At 34.3% G+C, this 22,789-nt stretch overlaps 1 protein-coding gene and 2 non-coding genes across 3 annotated transcripts; all 3 read right to left on the bottom strand.

Annotated features, from left to right (window-relative positions):
- Window positions 1-5,184: 5,184 nt before the first annotated feature.
- Window positions 5,185-11,552, bottom strand: LOC141652570 (uncharacterized). Its single transcript, XM_074460091.1, has 21 exons — window positions 11,076-11,552; window positions 10,075-10,154; window positions 9,347-9,433; window positions 9,192-9,242; window positions 8,974-9,091; window positions 8,825-8,881; window positions 8,668-8,732; window positions 8,500-8,583; window positions 8,361-8,411; window positions 8,206-8,268; window positions 8,058-8,104; window positions 7,898-7,967; window positions 7,733-7,795; window positions 7,444-7,533; window positions 7,296-7,334; window positions 6,944-7,171; window positions 6,735-6,820; window positions 6,564-6,612; window positions 6,390-6,470; window positions 5,914-6,007; window positions 5,185-5,769 (listed from the first exon to the last, which is right to left on the bottom strand). The coding sequence occupies exons 1-21, from the start codon at window positions 11,191-11,193 to the stop codon at window positions 5,483-5,485; spliced, it is 1,908 nt and encodes a 635-aa protein (XP_074316192.1). The 5' UTR covers window positions 11,194-11,552; the 3' UTR covers window positions 5,185-5,482.
- Window positions 11,553-22,011: 10,459 nt separating this feature from the next.
- Window positions 22,012-22,083, bottom strand: TRNAP-AGG (transfer RNA proline (anticodon AGG)). The gene has a single exon. It is a non-coding gene; the product is annotated as a tRNA-Pro (tRNA).
- Window positions 22,084-22,172: 89 nt separating this feature from the next.
- Window positions 22,173-22,244, bottom strand: TRNAP-CGG (transfer RNA proline (anticodon CGG)). Its single transcript has one exon. It is a non-coding gene; the product is annotated as a tRNA-Pro (tRNA).
- Window positions 22,245-22,789: the final 545 nt, after the last annotated feature.

The following is a 22,789-nucleotide window of genomic DNA, read 5'->3' as shown; positions in this document are numbered from 1 at the left end:
AATCGTACCTATTTTATCATATATTGTATTAATTGTAACCATTTTTTATTAGTACCTCATTTTATAATATGCGTACCGTACCCATTTTATATTTTCTCATACCATTTTTCCAACAATTTGTAATTGGATCTCTTAAATAAATTTAGCGAGAAACCATATTTCAATAGACCTATTGCGTAACACAAAAACGCTACTTGGCAAATTTTACATTAAAGATGTGAAATTAGATCTTTATTTCTTTAAGAACATAAATATTAAACATTTTTTTCCATGAAACTAACAAAGTTGCTGATTTTATGACATTAAATATTCATTTCCAACTCTGATAACCGATGAGTTCAACTTAATATTTGGATGAATTCACCTTTGCATCCTCTTTTCACTACTTTAAAGTTTGATCGTTAACGGATTTTGTTTTGGCATGTTAATATGTCGTACATCAACATCTTTTTAATCACGAGAATTGGAAGGAAGCCCCATAACAATATCTATCCAATCTATTCCTCAAGTACTTGTAATAATAGTGTAATACCCTACTAAAAAGTGAAAAGTGAATGAATATGTGACACTTTTATTATCAACGATTTGTCGATTTGTATGGATACTAATTAATAATTATGGTGTGAGATTGTCTCGCACTTGTAAGACTGTCTATTTACATAAAAATCATTTTAAACTTGAGGATAACTTTGAACAGTTTTGGGAGAGGGGACAAATTATTTGATGACAAGTTAATCAAATTGAGTATGAAAAATAAAATTGTCTATTAAAGACATTTCTAAAATAAAAATGTAAACAATTGACTGAAACACCCGAAAATAAAATAGGTAAATAAATGACCGGTGAAGTATCTCAAATTCTCAACAAAAACTTTTCAACTTTATTTTCGCGGGTTTACGATAAAATTTAAGTCGAGTTTGAATATAAAGTCAATTTAATAAATCCATGTCAATATACTCCGCATCCCGTGTGTAACTCGTAGTAAACTGGAGTATAGTATGTAACCCATACTTTTCCGTGTGAAGGAAAATTGTATTCAAGAATATAAGACACTAGGTAGTATCCCGCGCTTCGCGCGGCCTGTTTTAAAATTTAATTATTATAATTGAAGAAAAATAACATAATTTATATATGACCTTTAATATTTTTATTTAAAAATAAAAATAAATTTAATTTTCTTAGATTTAACTTCAATATTTTAAAATAAAATACATACAATTTTAATTAAAATTAATAAGTGATAATTAGTTATGCATGGTCAACGTTCTATAAATTATTTTGTGACTTATCAAATATCATATTAATTAAAATAAAATTTATTCGAATAATGCAACAATCATCATTAAATTCTCAAATTATATCATTTCACGATACGTTATGTTCCAAATATATTAATATTTGTTCAAAATGATGTGAATATAATTTTATGTAATTTTTAATTTTTTATGTATGACGTGTGATATTTATATATCAAACATATAGAGTTCAAGCTCAACTTATTCAAATATTTTGATTGTGTCTTGCATGTGTTATGTGTCAAAAATATCTATAAGAATTGCACCTTTTTTATTTTTAAACAATTATATACTCCGTATTAATGATGTTTAAGAGCTTACCTGTAAATAAAATAGGTTAAACTTTCTCAAATAATATTTTTTGAGGTTTAATTTCAAAGTATTTAAAATATAACATATAAAATATTTAACTAAACGTAATATTTAGCTAGTCATAATCAATATTTATACTTGACGTATACGTATTTTAGTTGAAGATATTAAAGAAAAATGTAACGTTTTTTTCTACTTTTTCATGTCTTTTATAATACTATAATATTTAATAATCATTACTTTTGTTATTATTCAAATGTATTCGCGATCGCTGTGTACATACATACTCGTACACATACTAATTATCACACTATTTAAACCCAAAATCTCATATGAATTCCATTTATAGCAAGATAATTTTTTTCGTTCGTACATAAAAACTAATATGTTAATAGTTTTCTTTAAGTTATGTTTTTTAAGAAATACAATGACTCTTCCAAATATATTTTTTTCTTAGGATTTAATAGTCTAAGTTTTATAACTTTCTCAAAATGTCTTTTTACGTAAACATAAAATATTATGAGACACTCACTTTAATCATCTCTACAAATTATAAATATTTCAATAAATATAATGAAAATTATACTTAATTTGAAGCATTTTTTGCAGTAAACGTAAATATTTACATTTTAGGATTTTTATCAAAATAATTTTTTAATAAATTTAGAATCAAATCACCGTAATTGTTATATGTAATTTTATAATACATTTATTAAACTCCAATTAATACATTGCTGAGATTTATGTAGTATTTATTATGTTTATATTTAATGTTCAGCTGTAATTAATACTTGTATTTAATATTGGGTTGACATGTGTCACATTCACACCGTTTCAACCCAGTTTTATATATATTAGGTAGAATCTCGTGCTGCGCATGGCCTGTTTTTATATTTTTTTTGTTGAAACCCTAAAATGTACAGTAATTTATATGGTGGATGCACGTAATATCATATTGTATTTATAAGTTGACTAATCTATTCACTTAAACTATAACTTATAGGTCCTATACTCCTATATAACTGTTATCTTTTACGGAGTATATAAAAAAAAAAAGGTTCATTCGAATCTCTTACGTATCATTTGCAAAAATATCACTCTGTAAATTTTTCAGCAAATACTTCATGTATAGGAAGGGTATTGCCCGCATGTCAATGTTTATTAAAAAAAATTAGAACTTTCCGAGATTAATATTGATTTAAAACTGTCGTTTTAAGTTTTGAAGAAAATGGTTCTTTGATGGAGAGAATGAGAGATTTGAAGTAATGTGTAGAAATAAATGTCAAATTTCTGAAAAATAAGGTGAAAAATTAGTTAGGAACCTTGGAAAAGGGATAAAAGAATGTGATAAAGCGTCTCATAATAAGATATGGTTTATCCGTAGTAATCATTAGTTTACTACTCCTCTACTCCGAATTATAGAAATGGAAATTATTAATTGATACATTGTAATGATTAAAAAAAATGAATAAGTAAAATATTACTATGACGGTCGACGTAAGTGGTAATACTATTGTTTCTTCTACATTTTCATTTCACATTTTAGTTATTTATATTTTTCAATTTTGATTATGCTATCTTATTAGTTGTTAAATTGTCATATTGTCTTCAAACAGTTATAATCTCTCCCGTTTACAATGAACTTTTATTTTGATTATGTATGAACTTTACGTTGGAATTTTAATATATACATAGATGAAAATTTTATTTTGTTGAGTGACTTTAAATAAAAAAAAAAAAGTAATTATTTTATTATAATATCACAATTATTTACTTTTCTTAAATAACTATAAACCCATTTGTAGTTACAATTTACCGTATCATATTACCTTTATGTTCTATGAACAAACACATACTCAAAACTATCTCTAATTTAAACCAAGTTATGGGTATAATTCAATAGTATATATGAATTACTAATCGGAGACTCATTCCCTTTTCTTACTCATCTCTACTCATCTCTATATTAGATACTCAAGAACTCAAGAACCATCTCCGTATCGTTTTCGCTGACAGAATCCCTTCTTTCACTTAATGCCACTCTAGTAACTCTTCCTCCATAGTCCATACTATCTATTACAGAGTACTTTACAGATGAGATTTTCCATTAATCAATAATAAAAAGTAGTTCCTTATTACAAATAAACACCACTGACCATGAACCAAACTAATAACATCAGGACACCATAAAGCTAGAGACATACATTCGTAAGCCAACAACAAACTTGACATATCTAGTACTTTTCGGGCTAGAGAGTTACTCCGTAACAATTTCCTCTCTCTTCTTTGACCGCATTCCTCACTTCAAGTCTTCAACCCTTTTCTATTCTAGTAGTACTTCAATGAATTCATAATTGAGATGATAATATTTGAGCAGATATATTTGGCACACTATTGTTGAAAGGAAAGTGGGTTTTTTTTGGACCACTTAAGGACTTGCAATTTAAACGAAAAAAATTCATGCTTCCGTATTATAGCAAGAAGAAACTAAATTTTAGTTCTTGTGACATGTGACTTTGTGAGGAGATAAATGAATTCTATATTTATAGATGAGTGCCCTGAAGAGAAGTGTGTTAAACACTGAATGCGTACATAGCACTCACATTAATATTATGAGTCTCAAGTACTTTGAATATATGTTGAAAAAGTTAGCAATTTTAGTTTGAAAATGTATTTATCTTGAAAATATAAATTTGATGTGTAAACAGAATGCATTCACATGTAATGTAGAAGTACCACCATGAATTTGGTTCATGCATATTCATTCCCTATGATCTTGAAATTGTAAATTAATCGTTGGTTAAAATATTAGTAATATACTTATTAACATAAAAATTTATCTAAATAAAAAAAATAAAAATTAAATGACACGTGTAGATCCACACTTTCTCAACCCAGTTTTATATATATATATAAGATAAGATATATTCAACATGACTCGTCTCACTCATGCAAGAAGGAATCATCTTTCAAATATGCTAACCTATTGTGCGTCTAAGCTGCGTAATTTGCGTGTTCATAAATAGCGAGCTTTTGACTCACAAGTTTTTGTTTAAGACGGCAATATCTGTCTTAAATTTAAAACGGATCATCCTAAGAGTGACTTACCGACGTACTGTTCAATTGTATTCTCTTCTTCACCCAAAATCATGAACCTTTTCACCCACCATCTTTCATCACCCACCCGCAATTCATAGCCGATTTCTCTAGAGTTAATGTGGGACATGAGATGAGGCTAAATTATGCATAGGTTGTACAATAACTCAGTGTTGTGCTGTTGGGGGACTTGGGGTTAAGTTAGGTGGTTCTCTGGGTCGGTCCGAGACCATCATGTTTATAGTATGTGAAAAGTTGAGAATTATTGGTGAAACGGAAACATTGACGGAAGATATCTTTAAGGTAACGGTAAAGTATCAACAACGGAGTTGAGTGTTCTTTGTGATGATTTGAGAAAACAAGGGGATATTTGGTAGAATTCGGAAAACACAGGAATAACACGTAGAATTTCCCTTTTTTGGAAATCAGCAAAGTCTACCATTACAAGAGGGCAGAGGCTTACTCGAAACTCGTACAATAATTTACAAGAACAAGAGGCTTACTCGAAACTCGTACAATAATTTACAACACACCACTGACGAATAATCCAACATACAGAGCAAATCCTTCTAATTACATAGTAATGACGGATGTCGGCTGCAACAGGTGATCCCGACTAAAAAACAACAGTGATACAGCCCTGCCATACCCGACCTTGCTTTCTAAAACAAAGGAAACTGTACATAAAATCTCGGAATAAATCTGTTTATAAAACCGCTGATCTAAAGCTTAATATATACGGCTGGCTGGCTACTAACCTGTGAGGTGATCTGACCTCTTCAGCCATGTAATCCGTTCCCATTGCTGAAGACGACATTGAGACGATCACTATAAACCCCATTCAACGTACCATTAGCTCTATTCTTTTGAATACGATCATCATTTGGATATTCCGGATGAATGAAACCATTGCAATGCTTATCATAGTCTTTGAACAAGATGTTATTCAGCCGAGGAGCGGGAAGGGTATAGTTGTACTTACGCCTTTCCGCTAATAATGGGGCATGTACAACAGTAAGGCTCCCTGAAATAGCATTCAGCTCTCCAACAGCTGCTGCTATTAAACCTATTTATGAACCAGGCACGAGATTAAAAAGGTCACCCGGTGCTAAAACCTCGTCAAGACATTCCAAAGGCTAAAACTTACGTACTAACAGGTCAAAAGTATTTCATGTTCATAAGGGCGTATGGAGGAGCAACGTTTACGCACCTATGAAAAGAGGAGACGGTTTTCCGGGTCTTGACTTAAACTCGGGATGGAATTGAGCTCCGATGAAGAAAGGATGATCTGGCAGCTCAACAATCTGTGACAAAAAAATTATCAGAAAAAAAAAAAAAAAAAAGGGCAGCCCGGTGCACGATGGCGTCCCCGCTAGGCGAGGGTCCGGGGAAGGGTCCCACCACAAGGGTGTAATTGGGGCAAGCCTTCCCTTGCCATTTTGGCAAGAGGCTGCTGCAAGGACTTGAACCCGTGACCTAACGGTCACAAAGCAATACCTTAACTACTCCAGTCGCTCGAGAGCTCTTGCAAATAGCATGGTAAAGGAAGTCGGATATTCGCAACTTTACCCCTTTATGTTAACAAACCCCATTAAGAGTTACACCAAATTAGTACTACTTTAAATGTTAAATATAGAATTATCGGGTAAATGGCGAAAGCAGTAGCTATAGAAGATGAATTCCAACCTCCATTCGTTCGCCACTTTCATCTTTCCCTGTGAAAGACATACCGGCACTCTCTAGTTGAGCAACCATATCTGGATTCACCTAAAATACACAGCATACACTAAAGTCAGTCAAACAACTTCAATCATTTGGGAACACAGGGAGCTGTTTAAGCCGATTGTCATGTACACAAACCTCATATCTATGCCGATGTCTCTCTTCAGCAAAACTTGCATTTCCGTAACTATTGACAGAGACGGAATAAAGTAAGTTCCAGCCTCCAGGTCAAATTTATATGAATCTTGCAATGAAAGAACATAGTAGTAGACTGTTTTGTTTCGTTCATAACAGTGATTATATTCTTACAGTTTTGCACTCGTGCAGTCGTTGACATGAAAATATGTTCTCCTTGAACCAAGTCGCATTGTGCCACCCATGTGAGTTTTTGATCCCTGACCAAACGGTATCACGGACTATGTTACTCCGACATAAACTATCATGGACTAACATGATGAAAATCTCCAGCATTAATATATTGGTAAAACAGAGAAACAGTACAGTAACAAAAATTAAACCTCGGGCATAAATATAACGTAAGGGCTTTTGCTATCTTTGTCAAATTCAGTGCTGCTCGCATCTTGCACACCAAGCACGGATCGAGCAAACTCAACGACAGCAATCTGCATCCCTAAACAAATGCCAAGATACGGGATTTTGTTTTCTCGAGCATACTTTGCTGCAAGAATTTTCCCTTCAACACCTCTGTCACCAAATCCTCCAGGCACAAGAATGCCATCTGCGCCCTATATTTAAAGATACACAGACGGTAAACTTTCAATGCATTTGATGTTAATACAATACAGAATACAAATCAAGGTACTATTTGGAAAAAAACGGGTCGTAAGTATCCATCGGAGTAATACAAACCTTCAGCAAATTCCACGCTGTTCTGTAGTCTTCAGGGTTCTGCATAAAAAAAGTATCAGAATACGCACAGTGCGCATCACATGTATTCAAAGAGAGGCGTGCAGAAGAAAACCAACGAGGTGAATGCAGGAAGAAACAATCTAATTACCTCTTCAAAGGTTGCTTCTTCAAGGTCACTAGCTGGAACCCAGTTCACTATAAGTTTTCGTTCACAAGCAACCGAGGCATGTAATAGAGCCTGCACAACGGAAAAAAAGGGAAAAATTATGTAATTGGTAGTCAAAAACATTTTAGCTCATAAACCAACTTACGCATAGAGACGAACACTAAAGTGGCCGCTGAATATGATTTAAGAATTTAAAGCATAAATGTAGAACTATTTCCACCCTGAAAACTACCGAGAGCATGAATTTAATCAATAGAAAGCACAGGTGTACCTTTAGTACAGAGAGATAAGAATCTGATAGTCCCGTGTACTTCCCTACCATGGCTATCGTCACCTTTAGCATCAAACGACAAGTCAAAATATAAGCTACAATGGTTAAGAGTTAGCAACAAGAGATAAACAACGTCACAGTTCTCCATATAAATTTTGTACGCACCGTCTTATGCAACATATCACATCGTTGAGCTCTTTGGGTCCACTCATCCAGGACAGGCTCCTTCGAAGAACTACATCATAACAAATAAGAGTCGGATGTAATCTACTAACATCACTTTTGGAAACAAAACCCAACTAAAGTCAAAGGGTATACGACAAACCTATCAAGATTCAACACTTTCAGTATGGCTTCATGGGCCTTTTGATCCTGATTAATAATAGAGCAAAAATTCAACAATTCAACATGCGCGATAATACAGAAAGAGTCTGTATCAGATGGAATAATCAGATTCTTAATAAAATATATACCCTTAGAAGCAAGGGTATGTGCCAAATGTTGGGAACATCATATAGGGTGATGATACACTCGTCCTGTTAAAAAAACATTCTTCAAGGTTAAGGTTCAAATATCGACAAGACAAAAGAGTGAACAAAATAATCTGCATAATCGATTTTTGAGGTACCGCGACATGACAGAATTGTGACAGTTTTGCCTTTACATTTTCATCCAGAGGCTGTAAACAAAACAAGTAAATGTGTTGGATCAGCGTATAATGCAAGTCCGGACAAAAACCATAGAGGATGATAGAGAAAGAGTAAGACCATTGTACTCCTACAAGCCAACATATCAGGAGTTAATCCGAGTCCACGGAGTCCACGAACACTATGTTGAGTCGGTTTTGTTTTCTGTCCAAAGAACAAAAAAGGAAACATCCTGAGGAATAGTCCTATAAGCCGATGGCTTAACCAGTTAAATTTGAACACACGTACCTGTTCCCCAACAACGTTTAATACAGGTACAAGACTAACATGAACTAAGCAAAAGTTTCCGGGACCTGAAAGAATATAAAGTTGATGAGTCACCACGCGCTACAACAACAGTCAACAGTTGATGAGTCATCCACCACATAACAACTGGTGTACCTACCAACGCGGTAAGAAAATTGACCAATAGCTTCAATAAACGGCATAGACTCGATGTCCCCTGCATGTCCAAAGACGGTTTCCAACAGCCTAATTAGACAGGTAACATCTTGTCAAATAGAAAAGTTCCTACAAACATATAACATTACACACCTATAGTTCCACCCAATTCTATGACACAAACATCAGGTGGGCCGTCTTGTCCATCAACGGGTATTTTTGCGACACGCTCAATCCATTCTTGAATAGCATCAGTAATGTGTGGGACAACCTAAGAAACCAAAAAACATGACTTTTTAGGCGTATAAACGAGTATGAAGCTTCAGTACTAACAATAAAAGTGGAATTCTTTGATTAGAAATGAATTAAACCTGAACTGTCTTTCCCAAATAATCTCCCTTTCTCTCCTTATCAATGACAAACTGTCATATGAAACCGTAACAAAAATGAAAACGTAATCAACACCAGCAAAGAACTTCAGTCACATGTTAGGATGTTACTTCACCCATGTGAAGGGAAGGCATACCTGGTATATCTTCCCAGTAGTGATATTGTGATCGCGTGTCAATTTGATGTCTAAGAACCTCTCATAGTTACCAAGATCTAAGTCCACCTGCCAAAGCGATCAACCAACGGAACAAACCCATTTGTTTATTATAATGACATGGTAATTAACACCGTAATTTACTATGTCAACAAGAATTATGCAATGAAGTACCGATTACGGCCAAAGGTACCATCCGAGGCTTCTGTGCTGAAATTGTCGGATTTTGGCACAGAGTGGTCACAGTGTGATACAGTCATACAGCTCACAGTAGAAATCCAAATCAAATGACCTCGGATTATCGTAGGTTATTCAAAAGTTCGTTCCTTTTTCAGGAGTAAATTACAATGATCAGGTCACATATCAACCAAAAAACGGCGTATAGTAACTATAATTTGAATTAATAAGCAAGCAACAAGGGATTAAACTATAAACCTCAAAACCTTTTCAGGAAAAAAAATTGGTAACATCACTTTCTAAGTTACCTGTTCTACCCAACTAACTCACTGTCGCCAAGAGAAGCCGAAAAAACAAGACTACCACTTGATGATAAAAAATTCGTCAACATCATTATTCATTTACTCCAATTAGAAGGCTAAATCAAATATAATCTTTCCACAAGTGGGGTTTAAGAGATGGCTTAAACAAAAGGCGAAAAACAGAAACGGACAAGTTAACCAGAAAAGATTCAAGGATAAGGTGGACATTACCTCACCACCATCATCTAAGACAAAGACTTCACCATGCTCAAAGGGTGACATAGTTCCGGCATCCGTATTCAAGTAGGGATCTACAACATAGTCACATATGAGTTAAGATGCTATTTTCTTCCAAAAAGACTAGTAACAAACAATAAAAAGTGAGGAATTAATCCGGGTTTCCAACAACCTCGATAGAAAGGCGAAGAATTGTTTACTGTAATTGGGTTTTATTTCAATTTACCCCAACATTATCAAACTGTTTCATTCAACCTCAGAAAAAACATGATGAAATACAAAAGAAACCATGTTTCTGAAATTAGATCATTTTCTCCCACATGCAAAAACATAGTAAGTGAGGCATAAAGCTAGCAATCCTAGCATTATTCTCACAACAAACCTCCAAATCAATTTATTATTACGAGATCGTCAGCTTAAGCTTTTGGTCGAAATGGTCGTCTCACATTTATATCTTCTCATAAACAGTACATCAACATTGAATTTAGCATGATCACACTGAATTTAATCAACCAATTTCTCTTCATGAAAATATATAGTGCAATATGACAGCATTTTCAATCTGAATCATCAAATTAAATGATCAAAAACCCTTCAAAATTTTCAAAAATCCGGAAAGTTTGAGTCTTTTTTGCAAGAAATTACATATCATCCCTAGAAAAACATGGTACACTATGAAAGTTTGAATCTTTTCATCAAAACACACCAAATTATCACCTGGGAAACAAATAATCATTTAATCAACCAAAATCCGCTAGCAATTTCAATAACGATTTTTCTAACGTGTGCCCTCGAGACACACAATAAAAACCCAATTCTCATGAGATTAAATTTTGTATGGACACACGTTAGAAAAACCGTTTCAACATAAATTTAAAAACCCACGTCAGAAATAAACTCAAACATCACATAAAAATCATGAACTCCAATTAAAACAGAAATGCAATTAAAAATAGTAAAATATGTAAATAAAAATGGAAAGAAAACATAATTACCAATTTTAATGGAGGTAACACGAAAACCACAAGCTTTGAGAAGAACTCCAATACTACTTGCAGTCACACCCTTTCCTAGTCCACTCACAACTCCTCCAGTTACCACTACATACTTCATTTTAATCTAGCGGTTAAAACGGAGTTATACAACAATTAAATTACAGTGTCGATAATATTAGAATGCACTTGATTTGGCTATATAAGAGAACTTGTACTCCTATATCCTTATGTTCTCTTTTTATATAAGGGGTGACGAAAAAAGTGATGCCTAATAATTTATCGAGAGACCGTCTGTTTTATGTAACGGTGGTGGCTAATGTAAATAACAATTTTGTTTTAGTAGAAAGCATGTGGGAAAATGGATATAAAGGAGAAAATATTTATAAGGGAAATGAACAAGTGTTGAATTGTTGATTCAATTGACGGCACCAACAATATATATACACTATGTAACACCAACTAGGCATCTACCTAATCACTTCAAATTTTCTTGTTAGGATTTTTATTTTATGATTTATTTCTAAAGAAAATAAATTAAGTTGACCTCTTTTGGAATATGACTAATTTTTCACATAATTAAGTTAACATAGACCCATATAGGGGTCATGAGCTGGTTTATTGCATTGCCAGCCAGGATCAACCTAGTTAACCCTAAACCGATCCTTTATGAGAGACAAGTTGGTCAGGCTGAGCTGATTTCAGGGAAAAGCTAATCCTGAATTGGCCCTTAGCTAGGCGGGTCTTGGCAGGTTATGCCCAGGGTCTCTTTTTTTCGCGAGAGACAAGCTTAGAGTTGGGTCGAGCTTGGACGCTCGAGTAACATCACTTGCCATGAAGGGCTTGAGGTGTGCTGATCGGCTTGTGTTTGGGAGGACCCGAGGAGCCAACTCAGGTCAGGCCGACCTATGTAATTGACCACCTCTAAGTTAACACCAACTAGTAGGGCTGGTCATACATAAGGGTTGATTCGGTCTGCCGGGCCTCCATGCAACTCGACCCGACCCCTATCTCGGGTTAGTTCCGGGTCCATAATATTAAACCCAAGCCCGCCCGAAGGCCGCCCCTCAGATCACTTATTGCCCGACCCGACCCCTATCCCAAACCAGTTATGAGTCCCCTGGGCCAAGCCCAACCCGCCCGTTTGATCAGCCCTTCCAACTAGGCAACTATCTTAATTAACAATGTTTTTCATCATAGCCAAATGCAAAATACATATACCGTATACGTACGTTGGAAACATACGGACTACTCCGTACAAATTTAGAATTTATATGATATGTATGCAAGAATTGGCGTTAAAACATCGCTCATGGTGACATGATCAACCATGAGTCCATCACCAAGATTGGACAGTTATGTTAGATAACTTAGATTCCCTTGTTATCCTATTATTAATTCAAGCTCTGCTGACTGTACGGTTTAGACTTAATAATTTCTCATATCAATTCATAATCACACACTCACACATTTTTGTTTAAGACGGGAATTATTCATTTTAAACTTAAAACGGGTCAAATATATGTATGTGGGATGAATATGACAAAAGCAACATGTATTACAAAAGAAGCATGCATGTATTAGAAAAGCTAGGTCGTATCAGAGTCGATGGTTTAGCTTAGCAAAAATGCAATGTGATGATGTACTTGAGATCGATTATACAAAGTAGAACGATATCCCATTGTGATTTTAGGGTTAGAGACTATGCGAAATATATAAAACTGTTTAAGGGTTGTTAAAATAGTTAAAAGGAAGTTCTCCGTAAATAATAGCAATAACATTCAATTCATTATTTATTGGATAAATTGTTGTTAATTTGACTTATTTCAAATTTGTGATTATTATATTAGACTATTAGTTGATGATATATTAACATGATGATTTATTTATAATTATGATTTGTTTACGTATAAGCAAGCATAGATTTGTATTGACTAATGAGTAGTGATTGACTGATTGTTGCCTACGTATAATGAGATCTAGAATTGGATAATAATGGTTGTTGTTTAGTTGTTTATATGTTGTTGTGGATTGTGAATAAGGTTGGCGTGGAAATTCCCTTTTTTTGGTCATTATGGCTCAAAATATGAGTAAACTATTTACCAAAAGCATAAAGTAACCGTCCACATATCTACAACTATGACACATAAAACTATATATGGTCATACACATATACACAAATAATCAAATCTTATTAAGTGTTCACAAAATTAAATATATAATGTTATGGTCATGCATGCATGAACAACTAATGAATGTGAAAATATTTTCCCGACGGGACAAAACTAAGCACAGACTTAACAGGTCATGTCCCCGTCGAGCTTAAAGCTACATTATTACGGAGTATATACTTTAGGTCCTTAGTGTATACTTTACTCATAATCCAAATCAATCAATAAAGTTCAAATGTGTATGATATGAAAACTTATAAATTATCTAAGTGAAATGTATTTGTCAAAAACGTAAAATCTATACAAACTTAAAAACTACTCCGTATATTGTAGTAGTCGTACATATAGACATATACATAGTCATAAGCAAATGTATAGATTGTATCTTCTATGTTGTACAACTGGTTGTATATTTCGAAACTGCATTATATGTAAAATCGATTAAAAACAAGAAAAGCACAAATTTGAATTGGATAGACATCAACATCTTTTTTAGAAGGCAATACATGTTAATACCGTGGGTTTCCTACAAATAAATTGGTCCATAATATCAGCCAGACTATGCATTCCAAAAGGGTTGAAAATGAAAGGGAGGCGACATACGAAGTTAAGCTACAGTAAGTCTCTCTTATGATAGGTATATCTGTCATAAGCTTATAACGGGTTAAAATCACCCATATAGATAGATAGGACAATAATAAGAGTGTTTAAGGAATCCTAAATGACTTGTTTTTTTTTCTATCCATGTGGATTTTATTTAACCCGTCACATGCTTGTGATGGATATTACACATTAAAAATGAGAATTTGTCGTTAACCAATGTAGATGGATCCAAGTAGTACTTGAAAAAGACCAGGGATAATAAGAGGACGCCAAATTAACTATGGTCACTCAAATTAGTTAATTTGACATAAGTTAGGATTACATGCATGATGCATGGAATTTGAGTGAGTTGTTTTCGATGGTTGGCTTATGGATGAAATTATTAGAAGGTGCCGTATAAAACAGTTTTACAAAAGTACTAAAAAGTACTTAATATCACTTTCACAAGAATGTTAATTTGACTTGAAAATAGGCTTTCTTGAGCCATATTTGTCATACTAGTCAAAAAGAATGGCTGATTTACGGGTGAGTCTGAATTGAGTCTTAAAAATTAAACACCAAAAGTCCTAGGACTTGTTTTTTTAGTTTGGAGATAAACTTAGCCTAAGTCGAGGGATTGCACATGAAGATATAGTGGATTACTAGTACAGGTTTCACTATTATCAAAATATAAAAACCATCAATAATACCCTAAACTTTAGGAGTAAGTAATTACAAGAAAGGAAAATGAGTTAAGCGTCCGTGACGCCATCTCTCGTCCACTTGAAACTCTCTCACATTGATAAATGGGGACCCACAAAATAATGGATATATCTCATAGAATAAGTGGGGGCCCCAATAATAAGGGGTGCATGTGAGAGGGTGGCGCCGAAATTGGGCGTCACCCGGTGACGCCGTATCATTTTACAAGAAATCACAAGGAAATTTTTTGAATGAAAGTTGGCCCGGATTCAGGTTAGGTAAAAAGGAATGAACTATATGCATACCTCTTCATCTTAATCACTTATTTATCTCTAATTAAAATATCTCTTATAAAGAATTTAAATTAAATAAATAAATATGACGAGCAGGTAATCTTTAATCTAGATAGACTCTTAATGCCAAATTTAAAAAAAAAAAAAAAAAAAAAAAAAAAAAAAAAACTACCAAGCGACCAACGAATAACTAACTCCCACATGCTCTAACTTACCTCTTGTCCCCATCTTTCAATAACCTTGGCCCCTACTTTCCTCGCCAATATCTTCTGTTACTTGGGTTCCATTGTCGGATGTTGGAACTTTTTGAAGGACAAACTCTATTCCCAGTTTCCCACATACATTGTGTCGGAATCGAGATTTAAACCTAGAGATAAATAATTTCAGCAGGGATAAACTGATTAATACTCCAATAATTAAAAAAAAACACGAAAAAAGTTGAAATTTTTTAACTAAAAGCTTTGAAATTTTTATTCGACAGCGGGCCTTACTAATCCCCGTAGTCCTACTAGAGAGTCTAATTTATCAGTTAAATGTCCACGTTTGACTACCATTTACTACAAAAAATAAATTTCTCTATTATATAGGATCTCAAACAGTCTTCTAATAAAATCGAAAAACCTTACCTCTCAAATTTATTTAACAATCATGATACTAACAATCTCGTCAAATTTGCGTGTACGAGAGCTAACTCCTAATTCTTAGTTTATGTAGAAATTAGTTCTTTGTACATAAATAGTTTACGACATGCACAAATTAAACTTTTCCATGCAATTCTAGCAAAACCTTGTCATAAATAATATATATTGTAATGCGCAATAATGCACGGAGCAAATTGAATTTGAATTAATTGTTGCTCGTACATGCATGTTTTAAGGGAAGAAAAGAAAACTTTTCATTTATAAAAGTCTTTGAATTGACTAGGAGTATAATTTTAGACTTGACCATAAAGTTAGGCATATTCTTTTTTCACTAAATCTCCGTTCTTACCAACTCTCAGCAATTTTAGGAGAACATCAACCGAAAGAGGTCGACTTGATTAAAATGAGAAATATACAATCCAAAATTTTATACAAAGAAAAATTAAATGTTAAATAATAATTTAGTATAAAACCCGTTTTACATAAATGTTATTATAAAATGATTATTAGGTTCCAAAATTTTTAAGCCGTGAACTTGTTATTAGAAACGACTATTTAAACTTGCTATTAGACGGTCCTAGTCATTTCCGATTTCCGAACCGACCGAACTAAGTGATTAACAGTGTTTATACATTACTCCGTGTTCCTACCGAGTATGTTGTACCGACATTGTTGAATATTGGATGATTCAATAGTTAAGCATGACTACTGATTATTGACAGCCCAACGGACGAACATGCTGTTACCATTTCCAACATCAATCTACTTGTTGCATGCCGACAGTTCGTTTACATGCATTCATGCAGGTAAATATATGTGTATCAACTTTTGAAAAAAAATTACTCGTAAATTTAACCTAGAGTATATGCTAGCTTAGGTCTTTATGTTCTGAGGATCCCTGGGTAACAAAACTCAATAAACTCGTTAGAAGTTCCGAGGAGTTCGTGGATGTTGCCTTTGCTATTAGTTAGCTCCGCCCCGAACATCGAGTAAGAACTTAGGTGACACTCTATCTTATACTCCTTCTGTCCCGGTTATTTGTTGTCCTTTTCCATATTAGGGTGTCTCAGTCAATTGTTGTACTTTCTATTTTAAGAATGAAGTTGATAAGCAATTTGATCATTCACACTCAATTTGTTCCACCTGTCATTTAGTAATTGGTCTCTTCCTCTTTCCTTGGTCTTTGTGCCAAAATCAAAGGACAATAATTGACCGGGACGGTTGGAGACTGGAGTACATGTTTTGGTGGGGAAAGGGGGGCATGGAGACGAGTTAGGCATGCACGAGAATTTGACCAGCTTTGTCAGCCATTATTCGACATTATCACTTTGCTGTGTTGGAGATGATTGTACATAGTTTTACTTTGACTTATCCAATGGGCCTAGTTTCAACATGCAAATGGTCCTTTTTTTCCTTATCTTTGTGCCAATAGAAAACGTAAATAAATGATATATATGAACGGGAATGTACGGCTCCGTTTGGCAAGACATTTCAGGTACCTGATTTGATCAAAGTAGCTTATTTGACCAAATTTTCGCAGACCTTATTTTTTTTTTTTTTTTTTGGCAAGTAGCTTTATTTAATCAAATAAGCTACACGAAATGAAATCTACCTAGAGTAAGATTTGAGATTTCAGTCACGATTTGTTTGATTTTCCGTTTTTACCCTTTAAATCTATACTATTAAATAACTATCATATCCTTTTACGTCATTTCATCAAAATCAGTTACCTTTTCAGTTAGTTTGCCAAACATTTTTTTATATAATCAGCTACCTTATCGGTTCCTAATTTTCAGCTACCTTATCGATTCATACCTTATCGATTTCGATTAGCTTTTCGGTTTTGACTACCTTTTCGTGTTTCAACTTTACATTTTCAGGTAGTTTTACCAAACAGAGCCTACATATGTGTCTAGGTTTTGCTGGTTGGTATATATGTTAGGAATAAAGCTCTGGCCTATATGAGTTTTGTATGTAAGGATAATCTCACATTGGAGAATTAGAGAAGAGTATTACTCTCTCTATCCCGGTCATTTGTTGTCATATTCCATTTTTGAGGTGTCTCAGTTATTTGTTGTCCTTTCTATTTTAAGAATGAATTTGAAAAACAATTTGATCATTCACACTCAATTTGGTCCACTTGTCATTTATTAATTGGCCCTCTTCTCTTTTCTTGGTTTTTGTGTCAAAACCAAAGGACAACAATTGACCGGAACAGATGGAGTATAAGACATGAGGCTACTCCCTCACTTGCCAATTGATTTTAAAGTGGAACCCTCTTAGATTTGTATCGTGGACTCGTTCTCTTCCGTTTGGGTGTGGCCAGGACCCATTGTTGAATTTAAAGGTTTCAGAGCCAGGTTATGTGACCTGGGTTCTCTTGTGGGCTTGTATCGTAAGGTATTCATTAGTTATTGTAGATCGACTTACACAAAAATGTGTACTTGTATCTAAAGAAAGTTAAGAAACTAGGGTTCTTAGGAAAAATAATCTTAGTTCCATTTTATTATTGTTTTAAGTTTTTGATGTATTTTGTCCCTTAAGATGTCATTCTTGTAATAAATTTGGCCGTACATCACGGCTTATTTAGAGGAGTTACACAAAGGGAAGAATAAAGTTTGTTGTCGTTTAATGGTCAACAGTTATGTTTGTTAATGACCGTTACCACGTTAGTTACACGTGTTAGGATACAAGTGGCCCTACCTGGCTCCGCTACCTGACAGATCGACAGTTGACCGTTGAATCCTAAGACCTAATCTCTGTCGACATTTCAATTCTAAGTTCTAACCAACGGACTCCTTGTTTCAGGGCCCTCTACCCTTATACTACGTCCCATTCAAATCAAAGATAATATTTCATAACTGACTAGACAATTAGGGTATTATGTAGAACGTTTCACATAAACATTATGAAAAAATCGTCTCTTAAGAGAATCTGTGTTATTACTAAGAATTGTCACATTGTGAGATCCGTTTCATATAATAACTTTTCATCGAGATGAAGAGAGTATACATTGTGATCAGATCCGCGTTATATTTCCTACATTTCATTCAATTTTATACGTTTGCTTTTTGGGCATTATTCATAAGTAGGGAGAATTTTCGATACAACTTCTAATATAATAAGCATAAAAATTAGTCATATGAGATCTTGTTTAAATTATCTTATGGAGTACATTGTGAATATCAAATTTTTATAATTTTTATTAATATGTAACTAAAGATATAAATAAAAGAAAACGGGCTTTGACACACGTGTATAAAACAAATGTATAAAATTGAATTAAATGAATGAAGTATACGAAATACAATTTAGTGACATTGTTATGCATCAATTATAAAGGCCCCTTCTCATATCGAAGACCACGATTCGATCCCCGACACCACCATCAACCCTTTTTTATTTTAATATTACAATTTCATATGAAAATCTACCAAATTCGATTCTCGGCCCCTCTTGACATTTTTGTCAAGGTCCGCTACTGCATCGATCTGCATGGGTCCATGTGTCACGGTCCAGGACTTTGAGCCGGAACGTGGTGCGCACCCTTGTCTATCACACGACAAGAATGCAAGCGAGAGCGTCAAGAACTAGTGAGGGATCACTAGTGCATTCGTAATCGGTCTTGGTTGGCGTGCTTCGGGAATCCTAGTCACGATTATCAAGTCCGACACACGAAAGCAATAAAAGTAAGCAATACAATTATTGAAAGCAAGAGCCAAGCAAGACCAAGCTTTAGGATGAGAAGTGATTTTGATTGACTAGCACTTCTCATAGAGACAAATTTGATAGTTTGAGTCCTGCAGCAGGATACATTAATTATGCAGAATAGCGATACGTTTTCCAACCGCCTAAAAACGTATCTTAAACTAAAAACGAGACTCCAAGATTCGACATGCAGGAAGTAGTCTTGGAGTACTAAATGAAACTAAAAACAGAAATGAAAATACAAGTAAGAAATTTACGGGCTCGAAATGTAAGGACCGCACGCGTAATTTTTAGGAATTATGCTGCTAAAATGTGCGACTCCTTACACCATGCATGTGGAGCAAGCAGATAACGTAAGGTGAACGAAACCTCACAAGCTTAAGTCGTCTTCTTCTCTGCTTTCTTTAGTTACTCACAGTTAACAACATGCATGTGAGCTAGTGTAAATGACCATGTGAAGCTCCATACATGATACATGACTACCTGCTAACTTGAGTTATAACTATCCGACAACTTTTCATTGTACTATCAATCAGTTGACGAGAAATAACTGTCTATATGTACATAGTATACAAAACATAATGGTTTGTCTAAACTATAGGGTTAGGTTACTTGCACGAAACTCCTTAATTCAAGTCAGGTCAATTTAGATTATGGCTTATAGGGTCAAGTTGAAGTCTTCAGTACAGGTGTTCTGGTTGGGTATGGGTCGAGTTCTTTAGGGTGGGTCAATTTTGACGGGGTTAGGTCTAATTGCTTCTAAAAATCTAAATATTGAGATTTTTACACCGATTTAATAACAATTTTTACTCTAAACGAATGATGTCGTAATAATATGATATTTGTTTTGTTGTGTTTGACTATTATTATTTTTCTAATATTGATTTTCAAGTGATTTTTTTTCTAACAATTTAAATCATTTGTATAAAATTTTGTACAAAAATAATTATAATTGTACAAACAAATTAATACAATGTTATAACAATAAAATTTAAAAAGCTTTTATAAATATATAATTTATACGCCCATGCAATTATGCAAAAATGTTAAGCTAGTCTTTTAGAAAATTCTTCCGATAAGCCTGAAATAAAGATAACAATCGAATAGATGAAAGCAATTTTACAGAGAATTGCTCACATACTTTCATTGGCGGATTGAGTACGCATAAGTCATAACACCCTAAATATGGACCCATTATTTGTGGAAAACAAAAAGTAAGATAAAAAGTAATACTCCCTCCTATTCACTGTTTTCTTCCCTATTTCCTAAAACGGATTATTCAGGTTTTCTTCCCCTTTCTTATTTTGGAAACTTTTACTCTTATTTTATTCATCCTTCTCTCCTATCACCAAACCCACCCAACTCTTTTACCCATATTTTATTACTTTTCTTAATGTTTTGACCCCACAATTCCTTATTTAACTCCTAATTATTCATCCCTCTCTCCTATCACCAACCCACCCAACTCTTTTACTCTTATTTTATTCCTCGTCTTAATACCCGTGCCCACAAACAAAGGGAAGAAAACCCTGAATAGGAGGGAGTATTATTATTATTATTATTATTATTATTATTATTATTATTATTATTATTATTACTTTTGCTTGAGCTCTAGGATGTTAATGTTTAAAAGTAAAATCCCATGTGATGGCAATGCTCCCATAGTCACATGTGATTTGTAGTCATGTTAGTTATGGCAGTTGAAGGTCCACACTTGTAGGACACTACCATGCAGCAGGTGATACTAAAAATATTCTCAACTTGGCTTATATATTACTCCAGCTAGTCGTGCTTGTGACGGATTAAAATACTAACACGGTGATAATGAGGGCAAAAATTTTGGTGTTTTTAGGCAATTTATTATACCATTTGTATCTATTTAATCCGTTTTGAAGTTTAAGACTAGCACGTCTGTTTTAAACAAAAATTTGTGGGCAGCATGAATTCTCTTTATTTTAATTAATTAAAAAAAATTATTCACGTGCATGAACTATTTTGCTCATTGACCACTAGCTGGTCCAATCCGGCCCAATTACGAAAACATGTACAGAAGGATATCTTTGAGTGCTGGTCCAGTTCAAGGTTAGTCACGAAAAGCAAAACTAAACCGGGTTATATTTCGAGACGAATCGGGCCAGTTTGGGATTCATCAGCCCATAGCATAGGAAAGGACGCATTCAACATATTATGGTCCTTGGCCGGGTTGATGACTGTGAAGTGTGAACAAGGGAGCAAGCTAACAATTAAAAAACACTAAAAGGAGCAAAATAAAGGGGCTTCCGAGAATTGAACTCGAGACCTGTCACACCCTAAGCGAGAAAATCCAGGTTGTTACATTTGGTATTACTGAATTGATCTGAAATTAAGTCCAAAAGTCTAAAACCGAATTTAATACCTTGGTCCCTATACACACCAAGAACAAGAGGCTTACTCGAAACTCGCACAATAAAATAATTGTTCAAGACACCATTGACGAATCAAACATACAAAGCAAATCCTCCTAGTTACATCGCAAGGTGGGATGTCGAATGCAACAGGCGATCCCAACTAAAAACAACGGTAATACAATGCTGTTTGTATGCATTATCCCAATCTCGGCACCACCCGTTCACATGCAATAAGTGGGGACCCCTTCAATAAAGGATGTATGTGAGAGGGTTGTCGATGGCACCCAATCTCGGCGCCACCCAATGACGCCCTATAATTATCCTTTATCAAAGCACCAAAAAATTAACACTCTTTTATCAAACACCACATAGTAATGTTATCCATGCTGAACTTCCAAGGGCACATCAGTCTTTTTTCTGTTATGAAAAGAAAATATTGATAGCCGAAAAAAAAAGGGTCATTCCGAGAATTGAACTCGGGACCTCTCGCACCCTAAGCGAGAATCATGCCACTAGACCAAATGACCGTGTTTGAATTACAATCAGTTACTTTAATATATATTTGTTACTTTAACAGCTGTAAGGAATAAAGAATGGGCTCCAAAATTTTAAAAAGGGGGCATTCCGGGAATCGAACTCGGGACCTCTCGCACCCGAAGCGAGAATCATACCACTAGACCAAATGCCCTGATGTTGATTATCTAGGCAGAGGTATATCTATATAACAACTTTATTCGTGATTCATCATCACTACTTAGTTTAGAATTTAGATCCTCTATTCATACTTCCTAAACGTGTAGGCATAAACTAATTAGTAGAAACCAGGATGATGATACGCTCGACGGCTCGACTCGAGTATAATTTTTTTTGAGGGGACTCGGCTCGAGTATAATTGAATAAATTTTATCGAATTAAGGACAATTTTTGAGTTGTAAAGTTGTGACACTTTACATTGATCCATTTTTGCAATAGCCCATGCCATCATGTAGGTCTTATTGGAACGGACTCAATTTTTTTAACCAATTTTTTTGAAATTTTCATTCTCTAACAGAGCAAGCGTCCCTACTAGCCCTTTACCTTTAATATTAAACAGAGGTTATGTTTACTACCTCATCAACTTCGATCCCAAAAAAACATGTCGTTAGACCACTACCACATTAATGACTATGAATTGAGTTTAGAAAATATTCGTTCAAACATGTGTACTAGTATAACTCCTCTACTTACAATTAA

The sequence above is a fragment of the Silene latifolia genome, chromosome 4 (assembly GCF_048544455.1).
Source record: "Silene latifolia isolate original U9 population chromosome 4, ASM4854445v1, whole genome shotgun sequence".
NCBI classification, from domain to species: Eukaryota; Viridiplantae; Streptophyta; class Magnoliopsida; order Caryophyllales; family Caryophyllaceae; genus Silene; species Silene latifolia.
Note: the sequence above shows the minus strand (reverse complement) of the source record. Positions and strands in the feature narration are given on the sequence as shown.